Source organism: Scyliorhinus canicula, chromosome 1, assembly GCF_902713615.1.
Source record: "Scyliorhinus canicula chromosome 1, sScyCan1.1, whole genome shotgun sequence".
Lineage (NCBI taxonomy): Eukaryota > Metazoa > Chordata > Chondrichthyes > Carcharhiniformes > Scyliorhinidae > Scyliorhinus > Scyliorhinus canicula.
This window is the reverse complement of record NC_052146.1, coordinates 125782203-125803019: the sequence shown is the minus strand read 5'-3', so window position 1 is coordinate 125803019 and position 20817 is coordinate 125782203. Positions and strand designations below refer to the sequence as shown.

At 45.4% G+C, this 20817-nt stretch overlaps 1 protein-coding gene across 2 annotated transcripts in view; it reads right to left on the bottom strand.

Annotated features, from left to right (window-relative positions):
* Nucleotides 1-15980, bottom strand: part of rhd (Rh blood group, D antigen) — a 64065-nt gene extending 48085 nt beyond the window's left edge. The window contains exons 1-2 of one of the 2 annotated variants that reach the window (XM_038799474.1): nucleotides 15736-15980; nucleotides 2354-2540 (exon numbers count right to left, since the gene is read on the bottom strand). In XM_038799474.1, the coding sequence (XP_038655402.1) occupies nucleotides 2354-2540; nucleotides 15736-15877 (329 nt within the window). In that variant the 5' untranslated portion in view covers nucleotides 15878-15980. The remainder of the gene's footprint in view (nucleotides 1-2353; nucleotides 2541-15735) is intronic. The other variant, XM_038799463.1, reaches the window with a different exon arrangement.
* Nucleotides 15981-20817: the final 4837 nt, after the last annotated feature.

Below are 20817 nucleotides of genomic sequence, written 5' to 3'. Positions count from 1 at the left end.
ACATCTGTGCTTTACAGGTCAAATAAGCAGTAAGTTACATGACTAATTGTATGAACCATCATGGGTGTAACATTATTGTGTGTAATATGAATGCATCAGCAGGGAGGTAAATGATTTACTCTTCTAATGTACTCCACTTTTGTTGGCTAAAACGGGAAGAAAAAAGGCATCTTAACTGCAGAAAATGTAATCCAGTGTCAGAAGGTTTTGGCACATGAATTATAAATGCAATTGTTCAACTTAAAGATCATTATGGCTTGGAATTTGCTACAAGCAATGAAGGAATGGCTTTTGCCATTCACCTTGCATTGATCAGAGTTTTCTCGAGCTTTTCTACGAGCATTTGTAGTTTGTAAAGTGTTTTATCGAGTGTGGCATAACCTCCACATATACGTGTAAGGAGGACACAGAGCAGGGCAGTTCTTCTACCAAGGCAGAAAAATCCTAAGAAAGACATACTGACTACAAAACAGGAAGTAAAAAAAACCCAGGAAATATAAATTAAATTAAAGTCATTGTACAATCCTCCCAGATATATATTGTGACATACACCTGGGATTAAGAGAGAAATATAAATGAGGAAAACAGAAAATCTGAAAAGAAAACAACTTCAAAATTATTTTAAAATATGCATCATTAATCTTCTTCTGAGGAAATGTGACTCCACAATTGTAAAATTATATTTCTCTGGGCCAGAGATGTTGTTCACAAGTCTTTAGTATGTGAATTGTTGGTAACCTCTATTCCCACCATCAGTGATTTATGTCTACATTTCAGTGGCAAAGGATGAATCAGATGTGAAAACTGGACAAAAGATATGACTCAAACAAAATGAATGTTTCCTGTATTCAGAGGAGCTGACACCTCATTATCTCTAAAGAGATTCTCATGACCCCTGTGACTGTAGACATCCAAGGGAATTGTACAAAAGACATTTCCAAAGGCAGGTCTGGCCATTGGGGACTTCCTGCCTGATAGGACAAAGGACCGTGGAACCTCTTTTGAAATTATTAGTGGTTGAAACATTAACCATTCTCAAGAATCCAGACGAGGGAATATGCATCCTTTGTCCAAACCAACGTGGAGAATTGGGAGTCATATTACATGTCTTGCTGGAGCTGCAAAACTCAGACTGCCACTTTCCATCTAGAAAGGCAAAGCTCTGTCCAGATGTGATTACCTGGCTCTCCAGCTGCACTGTTTCTACTGAAACCTCTGTACCAATACCTACAAAACTAATTCATCTCTATGTGCCTATTCTATTGTGGAAGTCATCTCTGCTGGCAAAGTGAATTATCCAGCATCAGTCTTCAACCTGCTGACGCTGCGAAAGATTACACCATTAGACCTTGATTCTCGACTCCTGCGCAACAATAATTCTTACTTCTTGCCCTGTACCAATTTCTTTTCTCTATCCCACCTTTATTGTATGAATGAAAAGGAGGCCACCTTGCCACCCTTCCACTCACATTTGAGTGTGTGCAAACAAACTTAATCTTTAGTTCATCCTATCTCACATTTGCAGTGGGGTTTTTAAATAGAGCAAAATTGAGGAGTTGAGAAATATGCCACTGCTTATAAAAGGAGGGAGGGGGATCAGAAGCACCTTTCTGTTTACAGATATGTGGTGAGAGGAGAAATCAGGCTATTTAAATTAAACCCCCTCCTGACTATAACACAGCACAGCTTGTGAAAATGCAGTATCACTTCTAGATTTCCGCATTTAACTGGATATGCGCAGATGACAAAAGTTGATGTCTGTTTTATCGTGTAATAATGGTAAGTGCTGACAGCCTTGTCTGTTGTTAATAGACCAGCAAATTCCAGGCGATGATTACTCCATTTAAAAAAATAGTAATCATGCAAGTGAAGCGAATATATCCTATCCTCGGAGCACATATTATCAATGGTACAACAACTTGTTCCCGGTGTATAAGTAGAAAGACTGTTCAAGACAAGAATCCAACATATGACCCATTTTAAACTCATAAATATCTCAATAAACCTTGCATCTATTCAGGTACCAGGTATACATCTTCTGCGTAGCAATGAGCCCTGAGGAACTAATCTAGGTCCACAGCCCTGGCTTGATAAATACAGTTAAACACCGCAAAATCTGATTAAAGGAAATGCAAATCTCCAAGGAGCTGTGGGAATGAGCTCTACAGAATGGCTGCATTCCCAAGTAGTCCCACAACCGGTGGAATTATTTACTATTCCAGTGCAATTCACGATAGGTGACAGATGAAACAAAAGAAAACACTCGGCATAGATTAGCTGAAGATATTCACATTCTGAAAAACTGAATTAACTCAAGGTATTTTCTAATGATAAGGTATCAAGAAAATCTTACCTGATTATGCTGATTTGTATCTTTGATTCCCTAAAGTCAAAGAGCAAACCTTCCAGGATCGTGGCCCACTGAAGTGCAAAGGCCGCAAGGAGCATGGTAAAGGCAATGCCGCTGCGCCCATATCGCTTGAGGAATGTAGCCAGGAATCCAAAGCCAATAAAGACCATTGTATTGACATCCTGAAATACTATTATTGAAATAAAAGTAAAAGGGAACTGCAATCAAAATTGAAATTTGAATAATTGAAAGAGAATTAAATCACAATCTAAAATGATAGATGATCTTATTGGTTGTGCCCCACTATTATGCCATCATTTCCAAGTCGAAATTACATGTTGGGCGGTATCTCCGCTCCCAGGACCAAGTGCTCGCACCGTCGTGAACAGGGTCCGGGCACAACCTATTCTGGCCCCCACAGGGCCAGCACGGCACTGGAGCAGTTCACGCTGCTCCAGCCTCCTTACACGGTGCCAAATGGGCGCCGCGCCAACCCGCGCATGCGCAGTTGGGGTAGCTCATTCCAGCGCATGTGCAGTTGGGCCGTGTCATCCTGCCCATGGGCGGGGAACTTCTTACGAGCACCGGCCCCGACCCAACATGCGCCGGGGTTCTGGTGCCGGCCGTGGAAGGAGGTACACCCGGGAGGGGGGGGGGGAGAGGCCTGCCCGCCGATCGGTGGGCCCCGATCGCGGGCCAGACCCCATCGGAGGGCCCCTCCAGTGAAGGAGCCCCCCTCCCCCCCCCACAGGCCGCTCCCCCAGCGTTCCCGCACAGTTCCCGCCGCCAGCAACCAGGGGTGAACGGCGCAGGCGTGACTGTCATTTTTTTCGCCGCTCGCCGTTTTCGGCGATTCTCCGAGCGGCCCGGCGCGATTCTCGCGCCGCTGGTTACGGAGGTGTGGAAAAATCATGTGTGGGTGTCGGGGAGGCGTGGCATGATTTGCGCGGCGCCCCAGCGATTCTCCCATCCAGCATGGGGAGGGGAGAATACAGCCCGTTGTCTTTGAAACAAGTTTTAAAAAAATTAAATTTAGAGTACCCAATTCATTTTTTCCAAATAAGGGTCAATTTAGCGTGGCCAATCCACCTACCCTGCACATCTTTGGGTTGTGGGGAGAAACCCACGCAAGCACGGGGAGAATGGGCAAACCCCACACGGACTCTGACCCAGAGCCGGGATCGATCCTGGGACCTCAGCGCCACTGTGCCACCGTGCTGCCCCTACAACTTAAAAAAAAAATGTATTTCATTACAAACATGCATCAAAACAGGTTACAGCAAAGAAGCACCCCAGGAAACATACTTCCCGACCATCAACTATACTGTCTGTCCAGATTTTCCCCCTTTTTCACCCTTGCCCCCTGCCCTGTGAAGAACTGCTCTTCAAACACGGTCACAAACAGTGGCGTACTGGGTCTAAAAATATTGGTTGCCAGGAGACAAAGGGGGCCCACCCACAACTACAATGCTATCATTTAATTTTCATAACGAATAAATAAAATTTTCAAAAAATACATATGGAAAAAAGGGCACAATTAAAATTTTTGTGGAAAAAATGTGTATTTCTTAGTAATTACAGTGTACATGTACTGTACATATTACTGGCAGTAGATACCAAATGTAAATACAGAATGTTATAATTGAATTTTTTATTTTAATTTTTTATTTTAAGTAATTGGTTGATATTTTTAAATAGTTTACTGCACAATTTACACATTAACAGATATTTCAAAAGCACAATAGAGCATTGCATGCAGTCCACTATATTAAGAGCAACCGTTTGTGCTCGCTAGATGATTGTGCGAATCTGCCAATAATTGCTTTTGCATCCAATTCATCTAACAATTCCTTTTCAATGGATAGCAACATGTATGATTCCAAATTCTCCTCAGACAGCGAATTTCTTAACCTTGTCTTTATGATGTTTAGCTTTGAAAATGTCCTCTCACATTGGACTTGAGTAACTAATAGTGTGCAGATGACTTTATAAAGTTCATAAAGGATATCATATGCCTTGTCATGAAGTCTGTTGGATGCCAGAATTTTTAGTACACACGATGGGCAAGTGCTGCAAATTTTACAATTGTTGCAACTGGAATCCATATTCTCACCATCATTAAGCAATAGCTTTAATACATCAAAGTTTGAAGCAAAAGAAAACAATTCCAATATTACTTGATCTTTGCTGATTTGTGGAAACAGCTTAATAATACCTTCCAATGCTTCATCTTCAAGGCCCTTCTCTGCAATAGTTTTAAACTTTGCTGGGTCCAAGCAGGACAAATCTTTATACACTGTTTGTGTTGTACAAAGCGTGATTCTAGTGACTGGACAATGCGATCCATTATTAGGTTAAACACATTTACTCGAAAATCAGCTAGAGAATCTGAGGAATTTCTTTCATCATCAATAAGCTCATCTGCCATTCTTTTCTTCTTCCTGGCAAATGCTGTTTCTCTTAACTGGCAATGCTGTTTCCAACGCATCAATTTCCAATATTTGATTTTCATCCATATTCATCTGTGAAATCATGTCATTACATTTATTTACAAATTCCAAAGCCTTGCTGTGAACGTTCTTGTCTGTTCCTTCAACTTTGTTGCAGCTGAATCTACCAAACTCCATGCAGTAAACATATCTAAACCACTTGTCTGTAGATAACTTGATAACGGGGTTGTAGTTTCAAATATATACAAGTAAGTAAATGCTGTCAATATGGTTTCAAACTTTAGAAGACTTTGAAGTAAAACATTTGCTTCATGTTTTGTTTTTGCATCAAACTTTTCTGAATCTTGTATCATTGATAAGCATGTCAATAGATTTACGAAAGTACTGACAACGGCATCATCAAAACGTCCAAATATAGTTGTTGCTGCATCGGATTTTCCTGACCATCTGGTCTCACCAATTAGCTTTAATCGTTTCATTTTTTCTTGTCCTAGATGTTTTCCAACAACTTCTATCCATACAGCCATTCTCTTGTATGATGCTTTCACAAAAGTTGCTATATTCTTGAGTAAATTGAAAAAATAAACTACAGGCACACAACATTTCAAAACATGGGCATAGCACCATATATGAACACGTTGATCAGCCACATCAGCAATTTTACTTTGTAAACCATTATACTGGCCATGGTAGCTTGCAGCTATCAGATAAACATTTTTGGGGGTCAATTTTAGGATGCTGTAATGGAACATAGAACAGTACAGCACAGAACAGGCCCTTCGGCCCTCGTGTTGTGCCGAGCAATGATCACCCTACTCAAACCCACGTATCCACCCTATACCTGTAACCCAACAACTCCCCCCCCCCCTTAACTTTACTTTTTAGGACACTACGGGCAATTTAGCATGGCCAATCCACCTAACCTGCACATCTTTGGACTGTGGGAGGAAACCGGAGCACCCGGAGGAAACCCACGCATACACGGGGAGGACATGCAGACTCCGCACAGACAGTGACCCAGCGGGGAATCGAACCTGGGACCCTGGTGCTGTGAAGCATTTATGCTAACCACCATGCTACCGTGCTGCCCTTAAGATGCTGTAATGTTTCAATCAATAGATCAAAAAGTCCCTGTCCTGTATCATCATTACTTGGCACAACTGAAAGTAGTCGCTCACAGATAATACCTTTAAGCACATACCGAATAATAATGCTAAACTGATCGATGGATGAATTATCTTGTGTTGAATCAACCTGAATAGAATAATATTTTGCTTGAGAAATTTCATGACTAATTCTTTCTTGTATTATATTCTTCATAATTTTGATTAACATGTTTATCGTTGTTTTACTCAGGTATGCAACAAGTCCACCACGGCCTTTACTTTGAGCCTTTCCTTGTTGCTCTAATCGTTTGATTCTTTGTTTAGACTTGTTTTGCATTGCAGAAACGTGAGCTGCCATGATGGGGTCATATTTTGCCATCAACTGCACTGCAGCTAAAAAATTGCCATGATTCAGAACCTCATTATCTAGAGTGTAGGCCTATTCATTTCTGTGACCTCGAAAAGGAAGTGCTTGCTTGCCTAATATCTTTATGATGTCTATAACCCTCATGACAATACTTCTCTGCTTCAATACTTCTTCTTTCCTTTTAATTAGTGATGCTGTAAAAAATTTATCTAAGGTGCCATCATTAACTACACTGATATATTGCTGAGCATTTCTGACATGTGTTGTTGTCGATTCATGTAAAGTCAAGCTCTGGCTAATACGCCTGTAGTCACTAAAGCCACGTACAAAGGGTGATGAATTACAAGTGTTGGGAAACTCAAAGGCTAAGCAGTATGAACAATATAAGCATCTATTTTCTTTGTTATATGTTAGCCATTTTCTTGGGACTGAGTCATTCATAATTTTCCTCTCATACAAACGAGCATCAAATGGCAGATCATCAAGTGGCTGAAGTGGATGTTCAGCAAAAAACTGTTTTAGCTTTGCTCGTGATGGATATTGGAAGATTCCAGTAATTGATCTTTCATTTTCTTGCGTAGGTTCATTTACAGGATGTACTTCAGAACCCAAGTCATTTATGTTTGGAGGAATATCTGATTCCCTGTCACTAGTTGAAGCTATGTGTTCAGATGTTGCAACTACAGGCAGTATAGATACCGGAACAAGGAAGCCAGAAGAAATATTGGGCCTGGGTTGATGTAATGGTAATGGATGCGCTTGTATTTGTCTCTACATTCAAAGTAGCTCTTCTCTGTTCTTGTAACTCGCATGTCATTGCATCATCACCATGAGCATTGTTTCTTGCTTCTTGATTATTTGTTGCAGAACTGGATATTGATGTGGATTGTGCTTGTGGTATTATAAACTCTGTAATAGGCCTGCATCGATTGGCTGATTCCTTCCTTTCTGCTTCTTTTTGTTCTTTGCGCTTTAGTGACCCAGATTTATGCTTTTTCTTTTCCATGCTGGTAGGGGTAATATTCCTGAAATAAAAACTTAATTAAAAATAGCCCACATTGGGAAAAATGAATATTGATGATTGCAAGAATAACTTGAAGGAACGCCAGATAAACCCCAACTTGATAAAAAATATAAAATAACTTACTTACACTTCAATAGGCTATGTTCATTAGTCAATACTACTGTGGCCTATGCAGCTTCAGAAGAGGAGACAATCCACTGTCCAGTGTTCACACCAGCAAGCAACTGAGACAACTGTTAAAACTTTGAAGTTTGGTCCGACTATAGTAAGACATTAAGAATGGTCCCACGACCAAAGTTAACATGTCCAGTTTGATACCAGTGTAGTGTTACAAGTCGCAACCCTTTGAGTTTACCGATCATGGCTTATCACTTCAATATCTTTGACCTCATGATTCACGGGCAAAGGTACCGCTTCTCCTTTTCGGTGACCTCACGACCCTATGTACTGCTTGATATCCTTTCAAGTTGCCGACCATCTCAAATCACGAACTGTAACTTTATCTTTAAATTCACACACTCTTGCTGAAAACGTGGATTTCCAACTATGTCCGACCCGGGTGAACCAGCCCCCCCCCCCCCCCCCCCCCCACTCCTTTTCACATCCGTTTAACACTGCTTCGTTCCTTCATACACTGAGTGATTATTTGTTTGTTTCTTTATTGCATTTTTATTTGGTATTGCTCTTTCTAAAAACAATTATATTTTATTAAGTTAGAATACAAATCTCAGGAAAGAAGTTGGAGATTTATTTATCTAATTAATTATAATTTTTAAGGGCCCTTCAGAGATTCACGGGCCCCTTCTTGGCTCTCCGGGCCCTGGACCGATGTACCGGCTGAACCAAGACTACTGCTTGATATCCTTTGAAGTTGCCGACCATCTCAAATCACGAATTGTAACTTTATCTTTAAATTCACACACTCTTGCTGAAAACATGGAATTTCCTTAATTATGCCTGACCCGGGCCCCCCTATTCCACATCCTTGCACTACCTCCCCTGCTTCGTTCCTTTTCATGCACTGCTTATTTATGTCCTGTTCTCTTTTTTTTCTTATTCCTTTTTATTACTAAAACAGTTGTCTGTGTTTGTTTCTTTATTGCATTTTTATTTGATATAGGGGGCCCACTTCATCAGGGGCCCACTTGCCATCGGGCAAGCTGGCACCCTGGCCAGTCCGCCACTGGTCACAAACATCCCTCACCTTTCCTCAAACCCCTCTGCTGAGCCCCTTAACTCATACTTTGTGTTCTCTAACCTCAGGAAGTTGTACAGGTCACCTAACCGTTCCGCTATCCCCGGTGGTGATGCCGACTGCCACTCCAGCAAAATTCAGCGTTGTGCAATCAGAGAGGCGAAGGTCACGACATCGGCCTTCCTCCTCTCCACGAGCTCCGGCTTCTCCGAAACCCCAAATATCGCCACCAAAGGGTCCAGGTCGACCTCCTTCTCCACGATCCTGGCCAAATCCGCGAAACTCCCGCCCAGAATCTTCCCAATTTTTCACAACCCCAAATCGTGTGTGCGTGATTCGCTGGTTGTGCCCACACCTCTCACACTCATCTGCTACCCCCTGAAAGAACCCACACATTCTGGCCCAAGTCACATGCACCCTGTGCACCACCTTAAACTGTATCAGGCTCATCCTTGCACAAGAGGAGGTCCCGTTTTCCCTACACCATGCCGCATTCCATACTCCCCAATCGATCTCCCCTCCCATCTCCGCTTCCCATTTCTCCGTGATCCTCACCACCCGCTCGCCTCCCTGCTCTCCCAGCCACTTGTGTATATCCCCAATTCTTCCCTACCCTTCCACATCCGGAAGCAGCTATCGCTCCAGCAGGGTGTCCCGGCAACCTAGGGAATCCCCTCTCGACCTTTTGCACAAAGTCCCTGACCTGCAGCTACCGCAGCTACCTGAACTCACTCCCCCTTGGCAGCTCTACCCCTCTCTCCCTTAGCTTCTCCAGACTGGCGAACCCTTCCTCCAAATACCAGTCCCTCACCTTGACCAGACCCACTTCCCTTCACCCGGCTCAAACCCATGATTCTCGAACAGCGGCGTTCACATCAACATCCATTCCACCCTAAAATGTCTCCTCAACTGATGCTACATCTTCACCATGGACTGCACCACTGGGCTCCCTGAATACCTACTCTGAGCCATTGACAATGCTGCCGTCACCATAGCCCTCAAACTAGACCCCTTACAAGATTCCTCCTCCATCCCAACCCACTCTACCTTTTCTCCTTCCCACCACCACCGCACCTTGTCCACATTCGCCGCCCAATAATAATGAAGCAAGTTCGGCAACGTCAACCACCCCCCTGCTGCCTCTGTAGCAGGGTCCTCCCCACCCTCGGCACCTTCCCCACCCATACAAATCCAAAATTATCGTGTCCATTTCCAAAAAAAGCCTTTTATATAAAAGGGAGAGCCTGAAAGATAAACAAGAACCTCGGCAGAATATTAATTTTCACCACTTGAACCGTCCCCACCAACATGAAGTGCAGTGTATCCCATCTCCTAAGATCCTCCCTGGCCTCCTCCAGCAGCTTTATTAAGTTCCACTTATGGAACCCTGTCCATTTCCTCGCTATCTGAATCCCCAAATACCTAAACCAATCCCTCACTGCGAGGGAGCTCCCTCTTCTCTCGCAGCTCCCCCTTCTCCAGTGCTTCATTAAACGCCCCCAATAGATGTGGTGCCAGGTCCGTCGAAATTCCTTATAAAATTACGCCGGGTACCCATCCGGTCCAGGGGCCTTCCCCGACTTCATACCCCTGATACTATCCAGCACCTCCCTCAGCCCCAGGGACTCCTCCAACGCCTGCCTCCTTGCTTCCTCCACCTCAGGAAATTCCAGCTGATCCAGAAACCACCCCATGCCCCCCTCCTCTCCCGCTGGGTCCGCCTCATATAGTCCCTGGTAGTACTCCCAAAACACCTTGTTTATCCTCCCTCACTCTGATACCACATCCCCAGCCTACGCAGCTGGTGCGCCAGCATGCAGCTCACCTTCTCCCCATACTCATATTGTACCCCTCATGCCCATGTAGCCATCTGGGATGGTCACTTACAATAAGAAACATGAATGGTAGCAAAGCATAATGGGAAAAATGGCCAACGTAAGGCTCAGGCAGGCTCAGAGCCTGAACGTATATTTGTGAGCGAAGAATCCCGACAATATCGAAACCCCCAACCGATTAGCATTTTGATGGCCCATCTCCGTAAGACAAAGGACTGATACTCGAGCAACCGATACAATCCCAGACATTTCGGCGCCACTCCCTGTACTCAGGAAGCGTAAACAACAGGGTCAATGACCGCTTAGGACACGCCCAGCCATCAAGGCACCCGCCCCTTTATTGGTTCAAATCGAACACAGTGATCACGAATTACCCAATTAGTGGGGTCCAAACTGAAGGACCACCCAAAAGAGCGCGAAAACCCCCAACGATAAACCCACCATGTGTTCGATCTCTCTTGGACCTGGTGCTCCGGCAACGTCCACCTCCAAGTGCAGCACCACCAGGAGCAAGTTCAAGTTCAACGCCCTCTACCAGATGGATGAGCCCAGCTGAACAGCAGTTACTTCTACAGACCCGATAGATCCAGATCCGAACAAAGGCCACTGTTCCTCTGACTGAAGCCGGGTGTCTGAATTTAAGAACAGGTTGTCATAGTTGATAGGTGTAGTTTAACTAGTAGTATCTGTATTGCATGATTAATTGTGTGTGTAAATAAAGTACCCTTGGTCTTGAACTAACCAACTGGTGTTTGGCTCTTTGATCGATAGCTGGTTGAATCCTTGTGGTGGTATCATTTTATACCTGGCGACTCTGAGCAATACAATATCAATATCCAAAGAAAGAAGGGCAGCCCTATTGACTGCCATATTTATAGCAGGTAAAAAAGGCAACACCCTACCGCCCTTCTGTTGTCAGCCTGTCAAACTGTCCTTGCACCTTTTTCCTCCTCGCCAACCACATGAGCCTTAAACAAAATAATTTCCCCCAGGACCACTGCCTTCAGTGCTTCCCAAAAAATAGCCGCTGAAGTGGCAGCACAGTGGTGCAGTGGTTAGCACTGCTGCCTCACGGCACCGAGATTCCAGGTTCGATCCCGGCTCTGGGTCACTGTCCGTGTGGAGTATGCACATTCTCCCTGTGTTTGCGTGGGTTTCACCCCCACAACTCAAAGATGTGCAGGCTAGGTGGATTGGCCATGCTAAATTGGGCCTTAATTGGAAAAAATTAATTGGGTACTCTAAAAAAAAATTTTTTTAAATGGCCGCTGACACCTCCCCATTCTGATTCAACTCCACCTACTCTTCAATTGCCACCAGCACCTTATCAGAAAAATCTCATTCACCAACAACCCTGGGTCAAACCTGCACCCCGGCCTCTGCTCTCACCCCGCTCTAAACCGAATATACAGCCAGTGGAGTTGATCCTCAGCTCCCTCGCCATTCGTACCCTACCCATCGACCTGGGGCTCGACCTATCCACCTCGGCTCCAGGACACAGTTGAAATCTCCTCCATGATCAACTGGTGCATGGCCAAATCTGGGATCACTGCCAGCAAACCCCTCATTAAACTTACATTATCCCAATTTTTGTAGCATATACATTTACCGACACCACGGGTGCCCCTTCCAACCCCCCACTCACAATCACATATCTTTTGCTCATTAAAATTGCCACTCCCCTCAATTTTGAATCAAATTCTGAGTGAAAAACCTGCCCGACCCCCCCTTCCTTAACCTAACCTGGTCCTTCACACGGTGTGCGTCTCCTGCAGAAAGACCACCCCCACTTTCAAACTCCTGAGGTGCGCGGACACCCATGACCTTTTAACCGGCCCATTTAGTCCCCAGACATTCCACGTTACCAACCTTACCGGAGGCTTATGCCTCCAAACCCCTCTACCATCCATCACCTTCCCCACTTTACTCCCGCCCCTTAATTCCACCCTATACCTAGCCCAAGCCAGATGGCCCCCTTTCTCCGCCCCTGCCCATGTCATCTCTCACCACCTGCCACATCGCAACAACTTCCCCCCTCTCCCCCACTTCCCACTTCCCCCCTCCACCTTCCCCTGGCCACCCCTCTCAGCCTTCTTCCCCACCACTTCACTTCCGTTCACCAGCATCACCTGCTAGCGCGGCTGCCCCTGCCCAAAGGTACCTCCTAATGACCTCCCCCTCCCTCCCCCCACTCCTCAGCTCAAGGAGGAAGGCTCCCTGCTGACCTTACCCTCCCCCACCCAAACAAGGACTTCTCCTGAACTCCAGGAAGCCTTCTCCAAAAGCAAACAAACAATTGTTAAACACAAACAGTCCCATAAAACAGGAGAGGGGGGGGGGGGGGGAGAAGATATCCATCCCCACATAAACTGTTGAAACAACTTTAATTAATTGTTATTTTGTTTCAGAGCCAGGTATAAATCTGCACCCCTGTAACAGGTTTCCTCTGTTACAACACTTCAAAAGTACTTCATTGGCGATAAAGCTCTTTGAGATAGTTTATCAAAGTGTGATGTGAGTGCAAGTTATTTCCTTCTTAATACATATGTGGTAACCAAAATGCACTGTGACATATGTTCTATGCAGTTCCCAGCTTTCACTACCAAACTGGATGGAAGTAACTGGCGCTACTAAAGTCCACAGTAGTTAATACAAAATCTGTATTTCATTGTGACTTGAATATGTTGCAAGTACCAAAGTTAATTGTTGCAACGGCAAACAATTTATAATCCTCCTCAATCCAGTGGAATGGGTGGATATTGAAGGTCCCAATATCATTATCCCAATATCACTAGTTAAAGTGGAGAGCTCTCCCAATGTCCTGGTTAGAATTCCTCCCTCAACTCAAAACCACCAAAACAAACTCATTCATCATATTACTTGTGCAAATTGGCTGTTGGATTTAGCCGCATGCGAAGTATTCAGAAAAACTTCCAAGTGACTTGGTGATATGTAACTACAAATCTTTTACATTAATGTCTAACAATGCCAATACAAACATTCAAAGGAGGGGTGGGGGGACTGTATTTTTAAATTTGCCTGTGTCTTAGTTTAAAATCTAAATTAAGCTAAATAGAATTCCAAAGTGACTTTTAAGAAGAAACAGTTGTGGGTTTCCCTTATCAGCACTGTCAGAACGTAACGCCCAATCATTTTGACACTGGAACTAGTGGATTGGCTTTATCAGTTGCTGCAGTGCGCTACTGCTCTTTATGGCCTCACCCAAACATATTGCATCAGGACAGTCAGAACACAACGTTCAAATATTTCCATTTACTCCTAAGTTTTTAAAGACACGGTCACTTGCGCACTTTATACTTTTGTTGCTTACAGTGACTAACAACAAGATACACTGTTACAAATGATCAATGTTTAAAAATGTAGGCAAAGTTGTTTTCAAATCATATGATTTGGAGCAAGTTATCAATAAACCAAGCAAACTCACCAAAATGCTAATATTTGGTGTTGGGCATGTTTCATTTAAAAATATATATATGAGCATCTTAAATCCCATTTGAATTACCATAAATTTCCCCTATTGGCGGGCAGCACGGTAGAATAATTGTTAGCATTATGGCTTCACAGCGCCAGGGTCCCAGGTTCGATTCCTGGCCTGGGTCACTGTCTGTCTGAAGTGTGCACGATCTCCCTGTGTCTGCTTGGGTTTCCTCCGGGTGCTCCGGTTTCCTCCCACAAGTCCTGAAAGACGTACTGTTAGGTAATTTGGACATTCTGAATTCTCCCTCTGTGTACCCGAACAGGCGCCGGAATGTGTTGACTAGGGGCTTTTCACAGTAACTTAATTGCAGTGTTAATGTAAGCCTACTTGTGACAATAAAGATTATTATAAAGACTATCATATAAATACAACTAAAATCCACATTCCATAGTGATCTGGTTTGTTGTTGGCATGTTGCCTTTTAGAACACATCATAAAACATGTCATTTATCTTAAATTACTGGGCAATACGACTCATTTAAATTATCCAGGTTTGGTTCCTGTGTTTCACTCTATGATAGTTAACCTTTACGTTCTAGTTTATAAATAATTTCAGTCACTGGAGATCACTTTTCACTCTATTTAATTATGTACACCTTGTAGTTTTCTTTAACTAAACCAAAGGTGATTAAATCATTAATGTAAGGAAACATCCCAAGGCACTTCACAAATGTAAGACTTTAATTCAAAGTTAATAATATATTCAGCTAACATGCAATTTTCCATATGTATTAATATTGTGAATTGAGAATTATCGCCAGAATAGGATAGATTGTTCTACTTTTTATGACTCGAAACATAACGAAAATGAGCAATGAGGTAGTGCAGGAAATTTTGCTCCAGTAGGCTGTGCAAAGTAACCAATCAAAACAAGTTTTCACCTCAAATGATTCAGAACATTGTTTTTTTTTTGTTCCTCCAAGGGTTGTGGGCTTCGCTGACTCGACCAGCATGTATTGCCCATCCCTGATTGCCCTTGAGAAGGTGGTAGTGAACGTGAAAAATCTGTTTAGTTGTATATTGGGGGGGGCGATTGACTTTGGGTTATTCCCCAGAGTAAGTTGCAAGAGATTGGAGAGTGGGCCATACAGTAGTGCAACGTTTACGAAATGTCAGTCAGAGAAGATAGGAAGTGCAAAGTAACCTTACAGCAGGGGGAAGAGAACTTAAAAAGGAAGGTGGAAGGTAATAAGTGGAAATAGAAAATACCAAAAAGTTAAATTTTGCTAATGTTACATAAAAATAAACTAGGGGCATCAATGCATGAAATCATCCGAATGAGTGGCACCTTCGCGATACAATTCTGAATTTCAGGAAATGTTACTTTCGATCTGTGTGTCTCTAATTTGTTGCCTTCATTCTGAACCTAATTTTCCTTCATCCATTGGTTACACTGAAAAGGTGGTAGCCGGTATAAAACAGGAAACATCATTTTACCCAGCTCACAATTATTTATTGTTGCCCAGAGCAACATGACTCCTTTAGTTTTTCCTGTATTTCTGATGTCCACGGCAAGAACATTTTCAATTGGTCTCTACTGTTTATTAAATAGTTTGCAAAAATTCTACAAATGCACCCGCAGATATTGAGAACATTTTCGTTAATATGGGTTTCAGTTATAAGAGACACAATAAAACGTATTGAAAGTCTGTCAGTGGCTAAGCAATGGCGAAAGGCTAAATGCTACACACTGTTAGAATACTGCCTTCAGCCATTGAAATCCAAAGCGAACTTGGACAGCGTGGTTGAAGGTTTTCTATGCCTGAGTATTATGAAGTTTCCTGCATGAAAGTAAGTCGTGTTACGCACAATCGATTTCCTGTTGGGTGGAAATTAACTGCATTAATCTTTTAAAAAATGCACATTTAATATATTGACTGTTATGGGAAATAGTTTTAAACGCACTTACCTGGGTACGTGGCATTGTATTTATTTGGACTATCTTCACTGTACTTAACAAACAACGCAAATAATACTATTATTATGCATTGTAAACTTAGAGCCAGAAGAGGAAAGGTAACCCTGATGCTTGGAGCTAGTTTCTGAGACATTATGGCTTTCCTAAAAAATATTAGCAACTTTCTCCGATTGATTAAATATCTATAAAGTCCTTGTATTTGTCAGTTTGTCATCAGGCAGTCACAGGCAAAAACTGCTACCAGATATATTTAATTGGACACACCTATGTCTTCAAGGGGCTATGACTAAATAGGACACAAAGTTATCCAACCACATTGGCCTGATCAAGTAGTCAGCAAAATATTTTTGTCATCCCCTTTAAGAGCATCATCAAATGCCGGCACAAAGGCGGAGTGGTTAGAGCCTGGTCCCGGGTCACTGTTTGTGTGGATTTTGCACATTCTCCCCTTGTCTGCATGGGTCTCATGCCCACAACCCAAAGATCTGCAAGGGAGATGGATTGGCTACGCAAAATTGCCCCTTAACTGGAAATTTTTTTAAAAAGAGATTCATCAAATTATACTGAATAATTAATCGCCTTCTTTAATATCTCTTGGTATAAATTTATTGTGAAGAATGAAGGAAATTTTTAAATACATTAATACATTTTCAATACATTTGTATTATGATCAGCCGTGATCTTATTGAATAGCGCAGCAGGATCTAGGGGCCAGATGGCCTCCCCTTGCTCCTAGTTCTTGGGCTGAATTCGCCGCAGCCCCCCCCCCCCCCCCCCCCGCCGAAATCACGTTCGGCACTGGGGCGGAAAATCCAATTTCACGCCGAAATCGGGCCCGCTGCCGGTCCGGCGATTCTCCAGGACCCGAGAATCGGAGTGTTGGCGGAGTACTCTGCGAGGCTTGCGTCCATTGCCAGAGGCACGCCCAGTGATCCTCCACCCCTGACCCGCCCAGTTTCTGTCGGCGTGGAACTAACCACCTATTGCCGGTCGGGATGCTTCAGGGGGGATCGGACACCGGGGTGGGTGGGGGGGGGGGGGGTGGTCTTATAGGCAGCCGGGGGACAAACCCGTGCGGCCGATCGGGGAGGAGGGTCTGCATTTTTTATCTGCCTCCGTGGTCCGGTTCCACCGTGGCGCTCGGCGCGGCAGCTGGTGGCCGCCGCTGTGCGCATGCACGGACTCAAAACCGGAAATGTGAGAGCCCGTATCCGCAGCTAAAGCTGCATGAACTGCTCTGGGTCCATGCTAGCCCCCTGCAGGTCATTGAATCAGCTCATCTTTTCTGCAGGAAACTCGAGAGTAAAACGCCAGCGTTTCGACGCTGGCGTGGGGTCATAGTCCCATTTTGGGACAATCCAGCCCCTTTTGACTGTTGCAGTAATGTTATGAAAAGAGCTTTGGTTAAGGTATCCAGGTTATGGGCTGGATTCTCTGTTTGGGAGACTAACTGAATAGCTTGCGATTCGCGTTTCCATCAGAGGCGCTATTTGTTCCACAATTCAGGACATACAAATGGACCAGCACTCTGCGGCATGAATTGGAAACAATTCCCAGACCAGGGGCAGTGTAACTCTTGGGGCCGGATTTAGCGCCAAAGAGCCTGACAAGCTTTAGCTGCTTTTAAGTGCTTCACTCACCACAAACTCATTGCAGCCATGAAGATGGCCCAGAGAAGACCACTGTTCAATTCCAATGAGGAGAGGAGGAACACCCTCTTCCCCAGGTGGGCCACAGACACAAGCCCCCCTCCTGAACAGCGTCTGGGTGGAGGTGGCAGAGGCAGTCAGCACAGCCAGCCTCATCAGAAGGAGACAGGTCATGATCCTGAGGGGTGGGGGGTCTTGATGAGTCCTCTGCCCTGAGAGGGGGAATGTACCAGGGAAGGCCAGGGCAATGGTACAGGGGTCCTATGGTTGGGTGAGCTCTGCTAATCCCTGGCTTACTCTGCAGTGGGACTGCGCTTCTGAGATGGCCATGCTGATCTCCTTGATGATATGAGGGTCTCCAGAGGGGTGGCCAGGGTGGTCTCCCACATGACCAGAGGCTCTATAAACATTTACAGGACACAGTAGGCGGTCAGCAGTGTGAGCGGCCAGGAGCCTGTAAGTAGCACCAGAGGGGTGTGTTTAAATCACATACTGCAGCAATGGCCGTTTGAGCCAGGCCACCCCAATCCTGAGGAGGACACCCCGAGTGCGCAATCTTGGCACCAAGTCATTCCCCACTACTTGCCCGGCCCAGATAGCCACCCCCTAGCAGGTCCGCCAATTTTTGTGAGTTTTTGAGAGTTTTTATCCGCTCTCCCCCTCCCCCCCCAACAGCCATGGTGCCCAGTCCCCGCTTGTTTATACTTGAACCAATTTGCACCCATGTGACTTCTGCCTAAGAGAGGGGGAGCATCGCGAAGGGGTGGAGCACAAAGTGCCCAATCCACCAGGGAGATTTAAATCCATGCAAGCGATGGTTTCGCATGGACGGCCAAGAGATTAAATCGGCTCTGGGCACAAATCGTGATTTTTCCATTGCATGCTATTGTCTGACCATTGCAATTCTCACTGCCGGCGGTGGGAAGCAGAGAATTAACCCCAAATGACTGCTACAGCTATGATTAATGGGTTAGCCAGCTAGGCAGGATGTGATATTACTCATGGGAGGGGTTGGGTCTGGTAGAAGTTTGATTTTCAGCCCTGCCCTGTGTCTGTTGTTTTTAGTTTCATTTTTAAAGTTCTGCCCTGCTTTCTGAGGAAAGGGGGTCTGTTTCTCAGACTGACTTCTGAAAGCTTCTCTCCAGGGCCGGCCAAAGGTATCAGCAACTCGGGCAGCCGCCCGGGGCGCCATGTGTTAGGGGGCGCCAGAGACTCGGGTCCCGCGCATGCGCAGTTGGGCCGGTGCCAACCAGCACATGCGCGGTGGCCGCCCTCCCCAGGGCAGCCCCCTCCGCCCTCCCCAGGGCGGCCCCCTCCGCCCTCCCCAGGGCGGCCGCCCCTCCCCCTCCGGCCGCCCCTCCGTCCGCCCCCCCCCCCCCCCCCCCCCCCCCCGCCTCGGCCCCGGCCGCCCCTCCGTCCGCCCCCCCCCCCACCTCGGCCCCCCCCCGCCTCGGCCCCCCCCCGCCTCGGCCCCCCCCCGGCCTCGGCCCCCCGCCCCGCCCCCCCCCCCCCCCCCCCCCCGCCTCCGTGTGTGTAGATTTTGCTTAATTAAAATTTTAGAATTAAATGGGAAGGTAAGCTCAAAGACCTTTATTTTGTTTCGAGCTGTTTGCTGTTAATTGAAAAGTTGTTTTTCTCTCGAATGTTAATGGGGTAAAATCTGGTGCAAGGTACCCTTTCTTCACAGTTTACGAATTGAGAAATTGTTAGTCTTGTGTGATTCCCTCATATAAATTTGGGTTTGGCTCAGGTACCATAACATTATATTTAGACATAAATATTGACTTCAAATTGCAATTCCATGTGTTGTCACATTTTATGGAGTTTGGAACACCACAGCAAGCGCAGATGACACTTCCAGATTCGGTGCTCTGGAGGGGGTCCAACCTCATGCCTCAGAATGTTCCCAGGGATCTATCTTCATTTCAAGAGGTCCACCTTCTTCCTTCAATAGTGAGTCAGTGATGTTGAACGTTTTTTCCAAGATGGCACCCCGATTGAACAGTGGACTACACAGCTTCAGATCTGCCCCACCACAGAATATGGCATTAAACACTTAGTTGCATAATTAATGAGGTTGGGGCCTGAGGAGTTGCCAAGCTTTCCCTTCGGCCTACGCAGCGGGAAACACTCCACGTTCCCAACTCCCACCACAGGACTTAAACCCCAGTTGAGAGAATTTGGCCTATGCAGAGGCCCACAGGCACTCGTAGAGGGAAGGACCAGTAGCTGAAGTCCTTGGGGCCATCCACTCAGGGGACGCTAAGAGTCTCCAGCTGATCCCAATCCCCTCTGCCTGTAACACAATGACATCCAGCTGGATAGGCTAACAAGGGTGCCCCCTTCGCCAGCTGGACACCTAAAGCAGACCAGAGCCCTCCAGATCTCGAGGGTGCCCATAAATGTAATCAGTGACAACAGGGCGTAGCAGTCAGCAGGCTGCCTCGATCTCTGCTGCAAATGTCACAGATACACCAAGACATAGTGGTAGGGTTAGAAAAATTAAGAAACTTTGGCATCACTTCTGAGTCACGCGTGTTTAAACACTGTATGTATAATGCACCTTCTTAAATACATTCACTGTTCATGAGAATGACCTCATCCTGTGAAACCATTGTGCGTATGCATCTATGTGCCCTCTTATAGCAAGTATGATCCATGCTCACACTTGGTGATCACCTCATATTGTGATGTCTGGCTGAGTCATGATAGATATTCTCACATTGTGTTATGACAGCAAGATGTGTCAAACTCTTAACTGGAAGTGTGTACAAAATGTGTTAGTAATCTCTGTTCTTTACAACATAACATAGGAATTAGGTGGGCTCAATAGCCTTGGAGGCTTAGCTGCAATTGTTTCTCAAAATGAAATGGCTGTCTTCATTGGTAGCATCAAAGCACAAGACCTGCAGTCATAGTGGTCTCTCAAACCATGTGCGCATCTCATACTGATTAAGGTGGCGACGACAGCATCAAGTTCTTTGACGCAGCCCCTGCTGACTTTCGCTTCCCAGGGAGCACAAATGCAGGTTTTGCCCCTGACCTTACGAAAGATTTAGGCCTGGTAAATCATGAGGGTTAAAGGAGGATGTCTGAATGCTGAGCTTGTTCTCGATGCTGCAGGTAGTAACGATCTTTCAGTACACTGGCATGGCTCTCAGGGACAGGAGGAATGTGGCCATGACCCATTGCCTGCATCTTATTCCTCCAAGAATCTTGTGACTTTGTGGGCGCATCTCCCACATCATCCTTCTTTGATGACATTGTCATGTGGGAGCTGACTCTCATCTCCCTCTTGCCAGTGGTACGCTCCCTGGCCCCCGCTCTGTGCCCATGGAGTAGCTACAGTGAGCATTGCCCTGGGTGGGCTGCCGGCAGGTGGTGGCTGATTGGGGGGGATATGGCGGAGGGTTGGGTGTGGGGT